The sequence below is a fragment of the Pteropus alecto genome, unplaced genomic scaffold (assembly GCF_000325575.1).
Source record: "Pteropus alecto unplaced genomic scaffold, ASM32557v1 scaffold113, whole genome shotgun sequence".
In the NCBI taxonomy this organism is placed as follows: domain Eukaryota; kingdom Metazoa; phylum Chordata; class Mammalia; order Chiroptera; family Pteropodidae; genus Pteropus; species Pteropus alecto.
Window position 1 is genome coordinate 8,288,720 of NW_006433949.1, and position 20,215 is coordinate 8,308,934.

General features: G+C 55.4%; 1 protein-coding gene across 1 annotated transcript in view; it reads right to left on the reverse strand.

Moving 5' to 3' along the window:
- The window catches only part of BCR (BCR, RhoGEF and GTPase activating protein), a 126,449-nt gene that overhangs the window by 23,721 nt on the left and 82,513 nt on the right, over positions 1-20,215 (reverse strand). Inside the window, exons 10-18 of the mRNA XM_006908729.2 lie at positions 19,690-19,742; positions 17,756-17,896; positions 9,586-9,707; positions 8,352-8,520; positions 7,108-7,227; positions 6,045-6,120; positions 4,513-4,617; positions 3,796-3,870; positions 1,360-1,457 (exon numbers count right to left, since the gene is read on the reverse strand). Coding sequence (XP_006908791.1) covers positions 1,360-1,457; positions 3,796-3,870; positions 4,513-4,617; positions 6,045-6,120; positions 7,108-7,227; positions 8,352-8,520; positions 9,586-9,707; positions 17,756-17,896; positions 19,690-19,742 — 959 coding nt within the window. The remainder of the gene's footprint in view (positions 1-1,359; positions 1,458-3,795; positions 3,871-4,512; positions 4,618-6,044; positions 6,121-7,107; positions 7,228-8,351; positions 8,521-9,585; positions 9,708-17,755; positions 17,897-19,689; positions 19,743-20,215) is intronic.

The window sequence follows — 20,215 nt, forward strand, 5'->3', positions numbered from 1 at the left end:
CTTGAGGGGAAAGAACTGCTCCCATGGGCTTTCGAGTTGTCTGCGGTGGGTTGTATGGTGTTAACTTTCTCCTCCATCATCCCACATACCTTCAGTAAATTCTGCAATTCACACCAGTGCTTTTATGGGCATGGGTCCTTGATGGGGAAATGGAAAAGGGTGAGGGGAGAAAAAACAAAGCCAGGTATTTCTGAGCCTGAATGGGGGTGGGGAGGCTATGTGTGCCAGGAAGATGTAGACCCCCGGAGAACCCGCAGGAACAGTCAGGGTGGCCTCCAGGTGACCTGCTGCTGTGGAATCCTGTGCCTCAGTCTCTTGAGTCCCCACGGCTGCCTTGCACCTGGACCCTCTGCGTAGTGTCTGGAACCACGCCCCTCCCCACCTCACTGCCTGTCAGTTCACAGTCCTCTCGCTCTCTACAAAGCTTGCTTTAATGGATCCACTCGGCTCTGATCCTCCTTTGTCATAGCAGCCACACAGCCCTTTCTGCAGGGAGGGACGCCCAGAACTATTATACCCAGGTAATTCTATTATCTCCTCATTCTCCAGTCCCAGTGAAGCAGCAGGTCTAATGATCAGAGTAGTAGAGGCTGAGATTTTTTGGATGCTTGAGACCTGAGTTCTGGCCCCACACCCCACTAGCCACACGGGGACGAGGCAGCCAGATGAGTCTCAGCTTCCTCCTCTGCAGAGAAGCAGGTGAGTGGCAGCTCTCTGCAGCCCAGCTGCCTTCACTATGTCCTCAAGCACGAGGCTCTCGGGGCTGCAGCTGTTCCAGAAGCCTGGAAATGTCATCTCATGTGGATCTGGGGACTTCATCAAGGCTGGCGTGGCTGTCGTCATTCTCCACTCCCCAGAGGCGGAAGGCAAGCTAGCTCTGTACGCGGGTTAAACGAGAGCTCTCCAAGGTGGAGGAAGACAGAGTGGCGACCCGCACACCCAATACCATGGGCAAGCATAGCGGACCTTTCCTCTCAGGTCCCCACGATGTCAAAGCCCCAGGCTTCCGGAAATCGAAAGGTCACAGGGGACTCATTCCAACATTTGGAGAAAAAATGTTACGGAAATTTACTAAGTAAACACTAAGCAGTAACAATGACAGCACGAAAGGCTTTTTTAAGTTCTTTTTAAAAACACTTCTCCAGAAAAATAGATCATTTCTTTGTGATAGGGGAGGGAGGGTAAAATTCTCAAGAATAAGGAGATAAAAATCTCTTGGATGAGTCACACTCTCCCCAAGAGATTCCTGGAATGCTGGTGGCCTTGCCTGCAGGAAAAGCCATCAGGGAGCCCCTGAGGGTTTAGATTCTCTCCAAGGGCAGTATCTGCATCAAGAACTTGCTGGGAGCAGCACCTCACCTCATTCCAGTTGGGTTCAGTCGTGTCCCTATAGACACGCGTCTTCGCTTTATTCACAAAATATCCAAAGGAGTCCACCTCCAGGGTGCAGTACAAATCTGCAGGAGAGTGACACGAGAGGGTGACATCGCTGTCCCACACTATCTGCATTTTTTATAAGAGCAAGTACTATTTTTCAAATCAGAAAAAAAAAAGGTCTTGATTTTCTTTTTTAAATAAAACACCAAACTGGACCAGCCCCTTTACTCAATGACCCAGCCCCGCGGGTGCAGCTGGGGACTGGCTGCGCTCAGAACACTGGCTCATTGGGTCACTTAGCAAACCCTGGCTGTAGCCCCTAGGAGAGCAGGGCCCCACGGCTGGTGGGCAGGGCAGAGCTGAATGTGCCACCACCACCAGCAGGACCCGAGGCCAGAGGTGAGGGTAGGGCAAGTGCCTATGAGCTGTGCAGACCCTGCCACAAGTTTTACCAGGTAAATTGGGGCAAAGGGTGCTGGGCACTGAAAGCAACACAGTGCAGGGAGAGTTACTGGGTAGCAGGGGGAGAAATAGGGTGCGAGGCCTGGTGGTGGGGCCCAGGGAGGAGGCCTCTGCTGAGGGCTGGACAAAGGCTATGTAGCAGGTGGCCAGAGATGATAAAGAAACTGCACTAATATAGAGTGGCGTCTCACTTATACGACCAGCAAATAAGATGGTATTTTCTGGCCTGGCCACACGGTGGAGGGTGATGCCTCTCACTGGGGCAGGACATAAAATAAAAACGAGTTTGGGGGCCACGAGTAAGAGGTTCAGTTTGAGGATGCGGAGTGTAGAGTATGGGACATTGAGGAAGCAGGTGGAAAGGTGACAGAAGGAGGCCGGGAGAGAGGTGAGGACAGAGGGGGAGATCTGGGTACCACCTGCATTGATGGGAGTAGGAAGAAGGGAATATGTGCGGTGAGTGGGGGGGCCCGATGGAAGTCCAGGAAATACCAGCATTTAGGGGGCAGCCCGAGAGAGAGGGGCCCAGGGGAACAACTGAGGGTGCTACAGCTTTACAGAGGTGTAATTTGTATACCATACAGTCTATCCATTTTAAGTGTATGGTTTGAGGATTTTTAGTAAATTTAAACACTTGTGCCAACGACACCACCATCATGTCAGGCCACCGCCCTCACCCAAAAGTCCCCTGGGTTCGCGTGCAGCCAGTCCCCTCCCACCCTGAGTCCCAGACAACCACCGATACACTTTCTGTCTCTTATTTTCCCTTTTTTAGAAATGGCAGATACAGGCAACAACACGTAGTCATTCGCATCTGGTGTCTTTCATTCAGCTTATTTTTTTTTAGGTTCACTCGTGTTGTTGCCTATGTCAGCTCATTCCTTTTTATTGCCGAGCAGTGTTCGATTGCACGGATGAGCCATGTTTTACCATTCATGTCAGTCTTTCTGCAGACACATGTTTTCATTTCTCTAGAGGAAATACCAGAGTGGGGTTGCTGGGTCATGTTGACCTTAAATTTTAAGAAACTGTGAAACTGTCTTCCAGGGAGGGTGAACCATTTCATATCCCCGCCAGCAGTATCTGAGGGTTCCGATTTCTCCACATCCCTGCCAACACGTTATCTTTTTGATTATCACGCTCCCAGTAAGAAGGTGTAGCTCGCTCTGGTTTTAGTTTACATTTCCCTAAGACAATGAGCATCTTTTCATGTGCTCATCAGTTATTTGTATTTCTTTGGTGAAGTGCTTACCCAAATCTTTAGTTCATTTTTTTTTTTTTTTAATTGGGCTGTCTCTTCGGGTATCGAGTTGTAAGCAGTCTTTATATATTCTGGATACAAGTCCCTTCTCTCATGCATACAGTTGTAAATGTCTTCTATTCTGTGCCTTGTTGCAGATTTCTTATTTTGTAGCAATGGTGGGAAAGGTCAGCAGAACGGTGCCTGCCCTATGTCCTCACATGAGGGACCCTGAGCCCTTGTGTGGAGGTGCCATGCTGAGAGGTGTACTGTGCATTGCACCTGGACTGAAATGCGACCAGCCCTCACCGTTCTCACAGCTCGAGCAGCTGGGAGAGACCGCCCATCGCCTTGGAAGGGAAGAAGGAAAAGGGTATCCATTCGCTTGTCAGAGCAGCCAAGCACTCTGCTGATGAGGACCCAGGTGTGGCTGCCCACGGCCCTCCTGTCCTGGAACCTCAGGCTGCGATTTCCGTCTGTAGCAATCTCGTGCCCCTTCAGTTACAAGACCCACCTACAGGGGTCAGCTCACTAGCTCACAGGACCCGAGACAGGCATAGGAAAGGGCAGGGTCCACTCCAGGAAAACAACTCCACGTCGACACCCCCAGAGGTCAGAGGTTAAAGATGCCTGATGGTAATTCGAGCCATTTCTCTGGTTCCCCACACCCTCTGGCTCAGTGCCCTGCAGCCTTCTTCCCCAAATCAGCCACTTACTTGAACTCTGCTTAAAGCCGGTGGCGGAGTGGACGATGACATTCAGGAACCCATAGAGCCCTGGAGATTCATCATCTGTACAAGAAACCACAGAGCTGAGCGTCTATCCTGACAGGGAGGCAGGTAACAGGCTCTGCTTCACAATCAACCCACTAGGGGGCACTCTGTGCCTGCCATTCGCCCAGCATGGGGCAAGGAGACGTCATGGACCAGAAACATATCAACAGTGGCCTGTCTTGGGGACTTCGGTATCTGGTTGTGTTCACAAAACAGGCAGATGAAACCAAGATGAAAAGTAATAAGGACAGGAGAGGGGTTGGGGTAGCATGCGACTTGGATTGGGTGTGTGTGTGCATACTCGTGTGTGTGACTCCGTGTACATGAGTGTATGTGACAGTGAATGCAAAACACAGAACCACCAAAGGTGTGGCAAGAAGCCACTGGCTGGGGAGGGCTGGCAGGACAGGGGGGTAGGACCAGTTCTATAGCACAGGGGGTCTAGAGGAGTATCTCGGGATGAAGGACGGAGGTTATTGGTCTCTTCAACCACCCAGTGACTACCACCCCGGGAAAGACAGCTCCTAACCCGCCCTGTCCACTCCTGGGAGAGGCCAGCAGGCTCTAAACAACACACACATTCCTTTGGAATGGAAATCCAGGGGCCCAAGGACAGACTAACAGCAGAAAAGGACGTCAGTCCTCGGGAGGATGGCTCACCTTCTTTGTTGATGGTCAGCGGAATGCTGTGGACGGTCTGAAGTTTGACACAGGAGTTGGTCAGCATTTGCAGCTCCACGGACGTCAGGGAGAAGCTTTTGAAACCTGAGAGGGTGGAATACAGTCTGCACAGGTCCTCTGAACGTCCAGGATACCCAGGGGGACTCTCTGATGTCCAGCCCCCGCCGCTGGACCCTCAGCATATGCTGGTGAGGCTGCACAACAAGAGTGGGTGACCTGCTCCCAGCGGAGTAGCTGGTAAGTGGCAGAGAGAGGCATGGCCCCCGAGGGCCCAGGGGCAGGAGGAATTTTAGCACCTTATAAATACAGGAGTCGGCCTGCCACCTCAGCACAGCCACAGACATTTCTGAGAGAGAGACCCGGAGTATCTTTCTGTGGGGTCTCCCCAGACACCGGCACAGCCCTGTCCCCTACTCTGCTAATGTAGCCCCTATCTCTCCAACAGATAAGGAAAGGGGATTATTTCTGGTCTAATGCTAAGCAGGTAAGAGATGCTGCCACACTGCAAATGGTTTGGGTCCTTGATTATAACAGGAAATCCTGGTACATGGGCATGGCAGGGCTGCAGGCACCGGCCATCAGAGCTGCCAGGAGCACCCCATCCCCAGATGCATGGGCACTGGGGGAGTGCAGCTCAGCACAGGCACGAATGGCCAGGGCAGAGTCATTCAGAGGCTCCAGCCTAGTGTGTGTGTGCAGCAAGTGAACCAAGGTGGCCCATGGCTGTGGGAGGACCAGGTCATCCGGGATATGGCTCCTGGCCACCAAGGGACAATGGCACACAAGGCACACCTGAGAAGCTCTTAGCAAGGATGGCTCAAGAATCCCAAACCACACGGCTTGGGGTAGAGGAGGGAACTTCCACGCAGCAGCTGCCCTAGGACCCGGGGTGGGGTCTGCCTTCCCACCCCGGCAGGACCAAGGGCAGCTTGGAGGTGAGGAGCAGGAAAGAAATGCTAATAGAGGGAAATGCCCAGAGAAGGGGCCACCCCAGAGGGGAGCGAGTGCTCTGGCCTAAGAATGGACAGGTGCCGGCCACTTGGAAAGGGGAGTGAGACCAGCACAGCACGGCCCCTTTGGCATCAGCTGCTGGGGTGTGGGGAAGGCCTGGGAGGGTAGCCAAAGTGGTGGGCTATGTGTGTGACAGGCCCAGGGAAGGCAGCAGGGGTGTAGAGGGCCCCAGGGGGCAGGCAGGGATCAGGGCAGGGAGGGGAATTCAGGAAAGACCTGGGGATGGGGACAGGTTCAAGGGAAAGGTCAGGAAATAGCTGGGGGTAGGGTACACAAGGGATTTGGGGGAGGCCGGGGAAGAGGGGAACACAGAAGGCAGGGGGCCCTGTCAAGACCGCTTCTCTCCGATTTATTTTCTAAGTTAGAGCTCCACCTAACATCTCACTGGGAGAAAAGAGGTCCACTGCCCGGGGGAAAAAAGGTTTGAAACCACAGGACGAGATGACCGTCCAGTCCTGACGTTCCCAAGCATAAGTCCTCTCAGTGTAGAAGCCACTCACATTTCTTCTGCTGTTCCCGGATGTTCTCCCTCCACTCGGCACGCTCATAGTCAGATGAAATCAGGAATGTGTAACTCTGGGAGGCGAGAAAGGGAACACACCCGTTACCTCGGCCCCAGCTCAGGTGCTGCTCTCCATCACTGTCCACGTCACTTCTGGCACTCTCCGCCCTTCCTGCCAGCCAGGTTTTGGGTCACAGCTCCTGCCCCCCATGCAGGCCTGCCTTTGGCACCAGTCTCTTGCCTGGACTGCCTGGGTCGGGGCGTGACATGCTGTAGCTCAGGGGCACGAAGGAGATTACCAGGTGCAAATCTGCAGAGTGAGGCCTGATGCTACCCCGACCACTTTCGTCCATTCCACAGCCCTGAGCCGTGACCCAGAGACAAGGCTTTCAAAAAGCCCAGAGTCACGCTGACTGGTGCGTGTGATGCCCATCACATGTGTATGGGAGAGGGCCAGGCAACAGAGGGTGCCAGGATCTAGGCTCAGGAGAGGTGCCTCTCTGGCCCAAAGGTCCCCAGACAGTATTCCCCTGCTGAGGGCCGGGTATGTACAAGTGTGTGAGCCCCTCACTTTATTTGGACTCCCTGGAGACCCTCACCTCCCTCATGCTGACCAGTGCGTGTGATGCCCATCACATGTGTATGGGAGAGGGCCAGGCAACAGAGGGTGCCAGGATCTAGGCTCAGGAGAGGTGCCTCTCTGGCCCAAAGGTCCCCAGACAGTATTCCCCTGCTGAGGGCCGGGTATGTACAAGTGTGTGAGCCCCTCACTTTATTTGGACTCCCTGGAGACCCTCACCTCCCACCTGTGAGGGCTGAGCCAGCTGCCAGTCAACCTGGGAGCTATGACCCAAAGCACTGGTCAGAGGGAGCTGTGTGCCTGTGTGGCATGAGGGACAAGCCTCTCGGGGTAAGAAGGCTCTCCTGGGGGAAAGGGCGGCTGTTGTAAAGGCCACACAGGAGCCAGGGACCACAGCTGCCACATGGCTGGGCGGGCAGGTCTGCTTGGGGGATGCAGAGGGGGGCGTGGCCAGCAGAGTGAGACCACGGTGGACACTGACCTTGCCATTGCGATTGTGCACCCTGAAGGCCATGCTCGGGGACATGAGCAGGAGCAGCGACTCCTGTTCTGAGAGCTTCTTCTTCAGCCTCTCAATGGCCTTGCTGGCCTTGTTCGCTCTCTGTGGGGAGAAGCCGCATGGTTGCATTTCCACCCTGGGGGACAGTGCGACCTGCTCCCACTTGGCCTGTCCCCACTGTCCCAGATACTTGGTCCATGGAGGGCAGGAACCCTGCCTGGCAGCTTAGCACGGCACAGGGCCTCAGTCAGTCGCTGCTGGCCATCAGGTCAAGGCCCAGCACAGGCTGCTGGATGTGCTCGACCTTTCTTGAAAAAACTAAATTCTTCCTCTCACGAGGGTAGAGAGGAGAGACCCTTACAAACCTCCCTTCTTTCAGTTTCTCCAAACTTGGACAATGTCCCCTTGGACATTGTGACCCCAAGGGCCCCTTCCCCTCCTGGATCCACCCATATTTCAGCATCGGGACCCCTGGGAGTGTTTGTGGGGATCCCGAGGGAGGGCCAGATGCATCCCCAGGACCTGGGCAGGGAAATCCTGCCTGCCTTGTGCCATGTTCCTGCCTCCAGAAACCCCTCCGTCCCTGTGACTGTGTCGCCTGCCGCTGGACGAAAGGGCAGAAGAGGGTGAGAGCAGCGGGTGGCCGGGCGCAGGCCTTGACAGCCCCGAGGACGCAGCCCTCGCTTCCCCTCTGCCCCAGAGGCCCGTCTGGACGAGTAACAACCCAGCATTCGTGCCGGCCGCCTTGCGCTTTCCTCAATCCGCTGGGTCTGCGGAGCAGCAGGCTGGCAGGTGCGCGAGTGAGGACCCCTGTCCTGTTGCATCCGCCTCAGCCAGATGTCTCCAGACCAAGGCCCAACCTTCTAGGGACTTGCCTTGTCAATGGCCACCACGTGCCACCTGCTCGGGCTAAATCTACACACGAGGGGCTGATCCTCGCTGTTCCTAAAGTCTTCTAAAACTCCCTGGGAACAATCAGGGGCCTGCCTGAGGCAGTCCAGGATACCTGGAGGGGGCCGCAGCGCCTCCCTGGGACTCTCCCTATCATAGCCACTGGGTGCCTCTCCCAGCTCAAGTCCTGGACAGCTCCTGGTCTGACAGGGATGCCCAGAAGGTCCCAGAGACCAGAAGTGGGGTCGGATGCTCAGCAGAACTTGCCCACTGGCCCGTGTGTGAGAGGCTGCTGCCCGCTCCAGCTACAGAGCTCGGCCTCCTCCGTCCCCCACCTTCTCTCTCTGGATGTCACTCTTGATCTGGGAGATCTTGATCTTCATGGCATCCAGCTCCTCGTCCAGCACCAAGGGGATGTTGGGTGCAGCCTCTGACTCGTCCACTGTCTGGAAGCTGAGATCCGTGAGCGGGATGTACCATTTACAGTCGTACTGCTGGGTTTTGCTGGGGTGGGGGAGAGGGAGCAGTGCATTAACACCCCGATCATCTTCTTTTGCTAATATCACTGCTTTCGAAAGGTGAAGAATCTTAAGTTTGTGGCTGTGCACAGTTTACCCAACCTGAAAACCCAGCCCGTGGTCCACGTGACAGGCTGGCATAAAGCCACTGGCAGACACTGATGACCCAGCCTCGGTGACTCCTGGGAATAGGCACTCGACATGGGTGACCCAGGCCCCAGAGGGTCTGATGAGCCCTGATCCACCTTATCCTCGATGACAGTGGTGGCTCACAGGCTCTGTGATGTGGGAGCACATTAAGGCCACCCAATGTCAATCAGGATAGGACTGTAGATACCCCCAGAGCTGTAGCATTTGAGGGGCTACAGATTTACCCAGTGTAATCCCCTTCCTTGACAGATAGGGAAACTGAGGCTCTCTTCTGAGTTGACTGATTAAATCCACTCAGCAGAGCAATGGCTGAATTGGGGGAAGAGCCCAGTTCCAGTCCTTCCCAACATGACCCTTTCTTCCATTCCAGCTTGTGCAACCTGGTGGTCTGATCCCTGGGGAGGTTTCGGGTGGAGGGGTGGTCCGTAGGCTTATAATGAAAATAACTTAGAAGCTATCACTAGGTTTGGGGAGACGAAGTACAGCGATCATCTAGTGATGCCTTCCAAGGGCAGGGGAGGGCCTACCACCCCACCACCGCCTGCCAGACTGCACCCCGGCCTGTAGCTCTCTGACCTGTCACTCACCCTTCCCGGGTCATGACATGACAGTCCTCCACTAGCATTTGAAGTCATAGTCAGGTTCCCGTTTACTGTAGGAGCCAACAGCCTGGTCATTGACCTTGCCCCAGAACGTCTCCAGATTGTTAATGATGGCCTTTGACCTTGAGCCTGGCATCGCATGCAGTTGGCAACAGAACGTAGTTTAAAGAGACCTGCATGGTTATGTAGTGACTGACCTCTCCAGGCTCATGTTGTAAGAAAAACCTAGGTTTCTTCTACACATAAAACTAACTCTGTGCCCCCAAACCCGAAACCCTGCCCGTCCAGTGGCCACTCACCCTCCGCTCTGCTTCTTGAGCTTGGTGCAGAGGAGCAGGTCAGTGAACAGGAAGACGTGGCGCAGCTTGCGGGCGCCCTCCACCAGCTCGACCATGAAGCTGTCCTTCAGCAGCTGCCGGTGCTGAGGAGCAGAGTGAGGGCTCGAGTTAGGGCCGCGGGCCAGCTGGTGGGGTAGCCTTCGTTCCCTGCACCTCTAACCATCGGGCCTACTTTCCAGAGTGTTCCCTCTATCTCACTGGCCTGCGAACACACATGCCCCATGCTTTCCTCTTTGCTCAACAGTTTCCGAGCCCCTCCTGGTTGCTCGGCCAGCAAAAGAGGGTGAGTGGACGGGGTAATGGCCATTGGCCTGGAGCCTGGGGAGGGTATGTTACAGCCGAGTCAACAGTCTGCTGTGAAATGATGGTGGGAGAACCCCTCTAAGCAGGGCAGCCTGTGCCTCTCTGGGATAGCAACTGGAGACCCGGAATGGGCCAAGGCCAGCCATGTGAAGGAGGGAACATTCCCACAGAGGGACTGTCATGGTGCAGGCCTGTGGCGAGAAGTGCTTGGTGCTCGGGCACAGACGGGGCAGCCTGGTCAGGGGTGAGGGGGCGCAGGGGGCGGGGGGGCTCAGTGCACTCTGAGAGAGGGCAGCCCTGGCAGTCGCCCCAAGGGCGGGGTCTGGTTCTGAGGGCAGCAGAAAGCCGGGCAGGGGGCCCGCAACTGGGACCCATATTCTGGTCCTCCAGAAGTCAGTGCCCACTGACAGGCAGGGGCCCACAGGGTGGTTACATCTCTGATGTCCACCTGGACACCTGTAGCCCAAGGTGGGTAGCTCAGGCCGTCCAACCACCCTGAGGAGGCCTTCCCTTGGCTCACTGGACCTCGAACGAGCAGGGGAACTAGAGGCACCAGCCTCCAGCAAGCCCCGTGCCTCTGCAACTTGGTACTTCATCTGAAAGACAATGGATGATCCCACTGGCTCACATAGCCCCCTGAATGGGCACATAAAGGCAAGTTGGTATTGCACCCGACAAACAGTGCCTGGCACCTCATTCAGGTCAGTGCTGTGCCAGGCTAAGGACACAGAGACAGGAGAAGCTAACATGCCTAGCCCTGCCCACACATGTCCTGGTGTGCTGCATGAAGACATGGCCTGATTCCCATCACACCCTGTGGGCAGGACCTCATGCCCATTTTGCAGATGACAAGTCTGAGCCTCAGAATGCTCTACCACCTGTCTCAGGTGGCACAGCGAGCAAGTGGCAACCTGAGGCAGAATCTGCCCCCAGGAACCCACAAGCCCCAGGGAGAGAGATGAGGTGCTTAGTGAGCATCTAGCTCACCTGGCCTCAGGGGAGACCTCCCCACAGAGAGCGACTCCTGCCCCTCACTGTGATGGCTGGGGAAGGGTCCAGTGGGTCTGCACACACGCAGAGTAGGCGAAGACCCACAGCGTCACCCTAGCAGAAGTCGCTTGTCTCCATCTTCCCAGTGTCTTCAGCAGGCTTATACAGAAGCAGCAGAGCCCCCCAGAAGCAAGAGCAACCGGGGCCAGTCCCCTCAACACTAAAAACTGCACATCACTGTCTGTCTCACACAGCTCAGCTTACAACAGCCAGCCAACCCCTGGCTCAGGAAAGCCAATGATTTACATGGAAGCCGCTGGTGCCTTCCAGACCATGAGTGGAAGGGCAGGAAGGTTACTGGTGTGCCAAGGACATGACTCACTATCACACACCCTCGTTCCGCCTGCCATGGGCAGATGGCATGCCTGGCACTGGCACTCATGGGAAGCAGGAAACTGTGTGCCTGAAGAAATGTCCAGACAGCATTGGAGACCCTGGGCAAGACCTGACTGCTGGGTCTGCATCAGGGGCAGGTCTGGGAGGGTCCTGGGACACTGAGGTCCTCAAGGGATGAATGGACAGATGCCTCCTCAGGAGGCGTGGGAACCAAGGGACCCTCTATGAGGTGTGGTAACATGGGGAGGTCGGCAGTCTTTTCCCCATAGAAAGAAGCTGAGCTTCTGACCATCACCAGCAGAGGGCGTCCTACACCCAGCTCAGAAGTGGACTCAACAGGGTTCCCTCTGCTGGCAGGTCAGAAACGCCCAGAGTCCCTGCACTGACCACCCGCAACCTCCAGCTGGCCCACTGACTCCATGACAGATCCTGTTGCTCACATGTGCGTGTGAAGTCCCACCTCAGGTGTCACTTTTGTCCTCTATGAGGCCGCCACGTATTACCCTGGCACTTGTGGCAGCCCGTGTGACTGCCCCGCTGTGTTGAAAGGACACAGGACTGAGTGTGAGGAGTGCACCTGCCCCTCTGGGCTCTGACAGGAGGACTCAGCCACCTGGCCCCTCCGCACGCACCCCTGCCTGTGCAAACCCTCACCTTTTTAAGAGAAGCCTTGAAGCCATGGGTGCCCGACACTTCTGGCCAGCCCTGCCGGCCCTGCAGTGTCCTGGCCTGAACCCCATTCTGTGCTGCATCTCATCTCTGAGGGCAGTGGGAGGAGCCCGTGAATCAATGTATGTCACAGTTTTCCCCATCACGTCACAGTTGCCCTCCCTCCAGAGAGGCCAGGCCTTGCTGCTGGACCCTAGGTCGCCCCACCCCGGGGGTCTTATAACCTCAAGAGAAAATATTCTGTACCTGGGCAGGAGGGGCCTCCCAGCCCCAGAAAAACAGGGCCCCAACTGAGGCACCGGCAAATCCACAAAGGAGTCTGAATCCTGGCTGAGGGGCTGGGTGTCACTGTATCCATCCCCCAAGCCTCCCAGGTCTGGGAGTAGTCCTGTGAGACGAGGACTTCGCAGGCCTGGGGCACAGACTGTTAAGGCTGGTGTTCCCACCCTGACACCGTCTGCACCCCGACCCTGGGCGGATGCCTCCTTTGAGGTTCAGAGAGGAGGCAGTGAACAGAGATCCAACAGTGAGCCTGTGCGAAGCCTGACGAGGGGCTGCTCTGCCCTCTGAGTGGTATCTGGAGAGGCTGCTGGACCCTTCAGCCATCACTCGGGCCTCCTCTCTGGAACCTGGGCTCCTGTGGGGACACCCTGCCAGCCCACACGGGACCAGTGCAGAAGCAAGGGGCCTGTGTCTGCCCAGGAGATGTCCGTCTCAAATGCTCACCAACCCTGTTCTCAGGTCCTCAGAACCAGCACCAACTTCTGGTCCAGTCCACCTGTCAGGTCCTCCAGGGGACGCAGGCAGGGGCAGGGCATGGGCCACACCTGGGTCACTACCCCACGGTGCCCTGTTATGGGATGAGTGTTTGTGTTCCCCCAAATTCATATATTGAAGCCCTAACCCCTAGCATGGTATTTGGAGGTGGGGCCTTTGTGGAGTGACTAGGCTAAGGAGGTCGTGAGGGTGGGACGCCATCATGGGATTGGTCTCCTTGTAAGACAAGGAGGAAAGCGACCTGTCTTTCTCTGTGCACACAGTGAGGAAAGGCCGTGTAAACACACAGTGAGAAGGTAGCCATCTGCAAACCAGGACGCAGGCCGTCACCAGACCCTGAGCGTGCTTGCTGGCTCTCTGATCTTGGACTTCAGAACTGAGAGACATGAACGCCTGTTGTTTAAGTCCCCATGTCGATGGCCCTTTGTTACAGCAGCCTTAGCAAACTAAATATACATGTAAGGAAGCCAGGAGCACGGTCCGTGGGGCGGAGACAAGAAGGTTCCTCAGGTATAGAAACTAGTTTGAAGATAAACAACCAGCACTAATTTCAGCAGGGCCTGCTAGGTCGGACCACGAAAAGTCGCCAAGACAGGCCCAGGTGGGGGCGGAGGAGAGGAAGGAAGAGGGCCAAGGTGAGGGTCAAGGTGGAGGTGATGGTTGCCGGCTGAGGGTGGGCCCGGCTTTGCTCCAGGTGGGCCCAGCTTTGCCCGGCTTTGCTCCTGGATTCCACTTGTTCTGGCCCCGGAGAAGGCTAGCAGCCAGCCCCAGAACTCCTGAGCCCCAGAACAAGGCCCGTGCCCCTGGCTGAGGGGTGACTCGGTGGGCTCCGTTGGTTCATCAGGTAGCCAGGAATGAGAGAGCCCCCCTAACCAGCCCAGGGGAACTACCCATCCCCCTTTCCCACCCCTTGCCTGTTCTCAGGCTCCTGGCAGTTGGCTTGGCTACTTGGCCTCCCTGCAGAGAGAGCAAAGTTCTGCTCTAAGGTCCCCGTGACAGCCTAGTCTCCATGCCCTGGAGACACATCACAAGATGACCCATCTAGGCACTGCAGTTAGAGCATGAGGTGGCCCAGAGGGACGCATGCCTCCGATTCACAGCAGTAACATTCACTGAGCACTTTCTAGCCTCGTACGGAGAGACCATTCCATGACACTTATCTCACTCAGAAGAAATGTCCTAGGCAGCAGCTCTGACACTTCCCGGAAAGGGAAGTAATGTGCCCATACTCTTGGAAGAATCAGAACCTGGCCCAAACAAGTCAAGAATCCAAGCTCCATCTGCAAATATTTATAAAGCAACAAATGCCTAGACATGGGGACTTGCCCTAGGGCTTCGAGTTATTTTGTTTCTGTTTTGTCTTCTGTCTGCTGATGCTTCCTTCAACTTTTTATGAGGGACTTGGAAGGCAGAGCTAATAGCCACCAGGTAGTGGACATCCTTTGAAAATATGGATATTATGTGGTCTAGGCCCACCCTACCCTACAGGTGAGTAAGCTGATGTCTGGTGCACTGGAGACCCTAGGCTCTGTTTTCACCCTTGAGCTGGATGGCCTCTTCTCCGTAATGCTCCTCTCGAACTTTTCCAATAGGATCTAGACCCTCCAATTCTAATCCTCAACTGAAAGGCTGCCTTACTCTTTTGCCTGAGCCTTACCAACTCTTGCCTCAGCCTGCACAAGTAGTTTTTCCCCAGCAGCTTCTGTTCAGCCAACCTGACTTCTTTCACAAGTGGTCTCTGGGATCCCTGGCAGAGAATGGCTCTAAGACGTGGCTAGCTCTTAGGAAACAAAACATCCAAACATGATTGCCCCATTTGCTTCTAAGCCTGAGCTGGGAATGCTATCCGGCGCATGGTGCAGAGTCTGGAGCAGACAGAGAGGCAGCGCCATAAGAAAATCACTCGCAGTGTAAAGTTTCCTCAGCTAAATGAATGAGCACCCGCCTACCAGCCCACAAGACCTGGGCCTGGGAGGAAAATGTGCCAGCAGGATCCCTCAGTCACAACAGGTTCCCAGGAGGCTGAGGAAGGCCTCTGAGTAGGGTGAGAGCATCTCACTGGCTCTGTATGCAGTGGACACTCCTATTGGTTCACAGGCAGGGAGGGGGGAACTATCATAAATCATAACACACCTATAGATGTGTGTGGTACACACAGGTGCCAGGGGACATCTGGCTTCATATCCTGCTTTAGCTACATAGTAGCTGTGTATCCATGGGTAAGTCACTCAACCTCTCCGAGCCACAGTTTCCTCACCTGGAAGATGGGAGAACACCTCTGACTTCACAGAGTCGGCATGAGAACTCAGAAGCACAGTCCCTCTCTACCTTTGGAAACTTAATATTTGACATCATATACCAAATTTAGAGGTGGGCACATGGGAAACGATAGGTGTTTCCCAAGCTCAGGCCCTCCCCAGCTGCCACTTCTGAAAGGAAGCACCTGCCGCTCTCACCCCGGGATGATGAGGGGGGCGCTCTCCCCCCACCTCTAACACAGATGGCGCCCATGTAAGGAATCCTAACACTTCGCTTTCGTATAGTTCCTCTTGGGTCACGAAACCCTTTCAGCCTCATAACCACCTCATGGAGACGCCGTGGGCCCGGAGCCACTGCTCTCAGAGAGCACAGACACCCAGCACACCCCCTCCAAAAAAGGGTGTCCCCAAATCAATATTGCTGGTAAGCAGTGGGCAAGACTGAACCCGGATCTGGTGTCCCTTCTACTGCATCAGGGCCGCAAAGTGGCTTGGGCCACCGGAAGGTACGCTGAGGAGGATGCTCAGGCTGCAACCAGTTCAAAGTACAAGTGGATGACTGATTAGTGATATCGGCCCCTGGAATGGCCTGGAGGCAGGGGTTTGAAGGTGTCTGCCATCCTGGCCTAGCCACCACCTCCCTTACTGTGCACCAGACAGACAGAAAGTTCTGAACGAAGGTATGTAAGCCACACTCATGACCCTTCAGAGGTCACTGGCCCTCCCACCCTCCCAACTTCACAGTCGAGGTACCCAAGTGATTTCTCTTGTTGAAGCCGAAAAGGCCAGCTGCTGCTAGGGGCTGGGCATGGGCACAGACAAAAGCCCCTGCCTCGTGAAGTGCCTGGCCCCTGCACACTTCCTGCTCGGTGTCCCTGAGCTTCTGACCACGGGTCAGCAGGGAAGGCTTGTGATGACAGATGTAGGGACAAGGGCCAGACTGCCAACTGCCAGGCAACATCTGATTTTCCTCAATTCCCTAAGGCAGCTGCCTCTAAAGATCCAAAGAGCGAGAAGGTATTTGTCTCTGAGGATCCTAAATGGGGATGGGAGGTGGGATGAGGTGGGGTGAGACAGACTCAGCACCACATGAAAAGCCAGAGGGGAGAATGGACTCCCACACTTGCTTCTTTTATGAGATCAGCACTCTCATAAAAGAAGAGTCAGCAAAACAGAAAGAGCAGGTGTCCCTGGAGGCACGAGGGAGCCGGCACCAACCTGACCGGTACAGGGAGTCCTGGGAGAGGCAAACCCCACTTCTGGTTAGATCTGGGTGAACTGCTGACATGGGAGCCAAAGCTTTGCTCTTTTTCTATAGTCCCCTGGGTGTGCGTATGTGTGCGTGTGTGTGCTTGTGTGTGTGTGTGTGAGAACCAGGGCTCCATTGTTGCTCCAGGAAAAGAGGGGTAAGAAGCCTTTCCTTAGGTCCCAGCCATTGGACATTTGGGTATGCAGCCCCTGGGAGGTGCTGGGGACTCCCTCCTGCCAAGGAGCTAACACATACAGCCAGGATCACCACCATGCATGGTGGCTGGGCCGTGTTCCCACCTGTAAAATGAGTCTAGGGAGGAGGGGCACACGTTCCAGGTCCCCCCCAGTGGGTGAGTCTGCAGCAGGGCTGGCATCGGATCCCTGTGCCAGAGAGTGGGGTGGAGGGGACGGCTCTCTCTTCCACAGCCCTTCCTGGGCTGGGCTGACCAGGAGACATCTGACCAAGCCACACACTCGTGGCCAGGTCTGATGAGACTCTGGGCACATGGGAGCCACTTCCCAAAGAGGTGTGGGGAGGATGGGGCTGACAGCGGCCTGCTGACCAGTCCAGGGTTGGAGGAGGAAAAGAAACCCGGATACTAGGCGGGTCAGCCCCCAGCACCAAGCACCTGGCACACAAACCACAAGGAAGAGGGGAAGGTGGCTCTCAGTGGCAGCTACAGTCAGGTTCACTGCCAGCCCTTGTCCTGCCTGTGCCAGAAGCCTCCTATCTCTGCACGAGACCCCAGAGGCCACGGGTTGGCTCCCCTTGCCTTAGTGCCCCTTCTGACAAAGGACGCTCGCAATGGACACCGGCACCCCTCTGCTGTCTCACTACACATTGTCTGCCCTGGATGGCACCTGCCTGGCACCAGGCTGGGCTCCTCCCAGGAAGGGGCAGAGGCAGCAGGAGCGGAGGCCACCAGGCGGGCTGAGTCAGTGTGTTCTGAGCTGCCTGTTCTACGCCCTCTTATCCAGGATGCGCGGAGAGATGAACTGGGTGGTGGCTGTCAGTGGGCGGGGGGTGGGGGTGGAGAAGAGGGGTAGGAAGAACCTTCCTGGCCAAGGATGGCAAGCCCGCACCCTCTAGCCGGTCTCACTGCACACTGCGTATGCTTCCCTTTCTTCCCCATTTGAAATGCTTATATCACTCAGGAGGAGCTAGGTGGGTCTGGGCAGACTAAATGCCATCCTCCTTCACATTGGGACCCCAAGCTGGCAAGGTGTGGAGAAAAGAAGGGGTACCCTGGACAAAACCCACTACGACGGAAAAAGAGGAAGCCGAGCGAAGCGCACACCCCTGAAACTCTACTCCAATGCCCTGCACAAAAGACTGGGTTTTGTCCCACCCGGGTGAAGAACCCCAAAAGGCAATGAGTTTCCTGTGTTAGGCTGAACTGTTCAGGAACAGTCTGCTGAAGGCCAGAGACAGGCTCCTCATCTTCCAGCTCGGGCTGGGCAAACCCTAAGCACCCCGCCACACTCACCTCACCCTTCTTCACCGTCATGGACTGCCGGCGGGGTGTGATCTCCTCGTTGATGCCAGACAGGAAGTTCTGCGAGATGCGAAGGGCGTCCTGCAGCAGAGGGTGGTCGGGGTGGCTGGAGGGCGTGTGTTTCAGCAAGTCCTGCATCGCAGTGAGAGGACTCAAGTTAGAGAGAGCGAGGCCCCAGCACCCACTGCTGTGCACAAACCCCAGACACACACTGGGCGTAACACACAGGGCTGCCAGCTCCCCAGGCATCGCTGCCACCTCTCACAATGGGCCCGGGCTACATGAGTAGCACTTGAGCAAGCACCACGCTGGAAGCGGGTCTTAAACAACACTCCCACAAGCCCGGGCTGTTTGCACACTGTCAACAGGGCCTCCTACTTCAAGGGTCTAAGGCAGGCTTTCTCCCCTCGGCACTGGTGACATTCTGGGCTGCGAGATTCTTTAACGAGGGGGCTGTCCTGTGTACTGTAGGATGCTAGCAGCATCCCTGGCCTCTGCCCACTAGATGTCAGTAGCATCTTCTCATCTGTGGTTGTGACAACCAAAAATATCTCTGGACGCGGGAGCATGGCCCCTAGAGGGCGGAATCGGTCTGATCCAGGACCACTGGTCAGTGAGAGATCAGGAGAAAACACCTGGCCTCCCCAGCTCCTCTTCTTTTAGATAAGAGCCTAAGATTTAAGATGGGAGTATTGACTCTTTCTCTACTAGGAATGCACGTAATTCGTGCTCAAGGTCAACAGCTCCCTGGTTCAGAGGAACAAAATCCCCTTAGCTCCCAAATCCTATGAGCAAAGAGAATCTGGAGAGATGAAATAAGCACAGAGGATGGCTTGTATGTCAGTGGCCCCAGGCCAGTCCCACGCCACTCCCAGGCGGCTCTGGCTTCTTCCTGTCAAGACACTTGGCTCTGCAGGCCTGGGCTAATCACAGTGAGGGCACGGAATACAGGGTCTCTGAGACTCCAATGAGCTGTCTGCTGGAGACTCCCAAACTGCAAATCTCATCTCACCTCCCTCTGTCTAACAACTCCTAATCAGAGGATGGTAAGAAATCACGAAACGTCCATTTGATGGAATACTGGATGGCTTCAAAGAGAATGAGGCAGAGCTGTTTACACACTGCCGATGTAGGACAATCCCCATGATACGCTATTAAGGGGAAAACAAGCAAAGTGTAGAATATGTATAGCACAACGCCCTCCGCGTAATTAAAAAAGATGTTCACATGAGTTGGCGCGTGTATAAAAAACCTTGTGGTGGCGGCTCCTTTGCGGAGAGGAAGTGGGAAAGGAAATAGAAACTACACACACTTTTGCAACTTGGTTGTAAATTAAAGACGACGACGACAACAACAACAACAATAACAACAACAACGACAACACATGTACGACTTTCTCCAAATATATGTGAACAGAGTCGCTTGGGCAGTAGGATTAGGTCATTTTTGTTTGCTGGTTTTGTTTCTTAGTATTAAGACAACCTCTCCAGTGACTCCCCAATGCCTTCAGGAGCAGCCCGGCTGAGGCGGGGCCTCCTCACGCACCCCCTCCCCAGGCTCTGAGGCAGTGGTCACCCCCAAGGCCCTGGACTGCACCCACTGCCTGCACCCTCGCCCCTACAACCTTGGAGGCCCAGTTCATGTGATGTGACCACAAGACCCTTCCCATGTGGGATGGCATGCTCCCTCCCTCTGCCCACACCCATGAGAGAACCTAGGAAACCTGGAGAGTCTACTCCATTCCTCCCTCTATTCCTCCGTAAGCCACTGGATGGCGGGGGCACCTCATTTTTGCATCTTCGGTAAAGATATGTAGCAGTAAAAGCGTGGTAGGTGGGTGAAACTGACAAACACCAATGACAGCCCCAGAATAGCAGAAGCCAAGAACCCCAGGGTGAGAAGTCCTGGGGGGAGGGGTGACTCACGTGCAGGACCAGCGTACTGCGTGTCACCCGGTCCACAGGCTTGTAGAGCAAGGCTGCAGAGAAATGGGTAGGGTGAGAGACGGCCACACGTGGACCCAGACCACCCACCTGCCCATCCTTGCTGTAAGGGCTCAGGGAGATGAAGCAGCCTGGACCTTCACGTCCGCTGGAAAGTCCCACCTCCCCAATGACAAAGGCAAACCCAGAGCACCCTTTGCTCAGTGACAAAGCAAACCTCAAGCACCTGAAAGGCCAGGGTGCGTGCTTTGAGCTTTTAGTCTATGACATTAAATGCCCAGTCCAGAGCTGCTGGTCAGAACCCAAACCTGCATTGGCTGATTCAGTGACAACTGCTAAAAGGGCTCAGCGATGGCCATCCCCCTTGGGCTGGGGAGCTCCCAGCACCCTGGTGAGGATGGAAGAGAGAACTGCACTCCAGCCCAGAGGGTCCCTGGGGAGTAGACCAGCATACCACTCTTAATATCCATCCTGCATAGTTTGGAGGCCTGATTCTGGATCAGCAGGA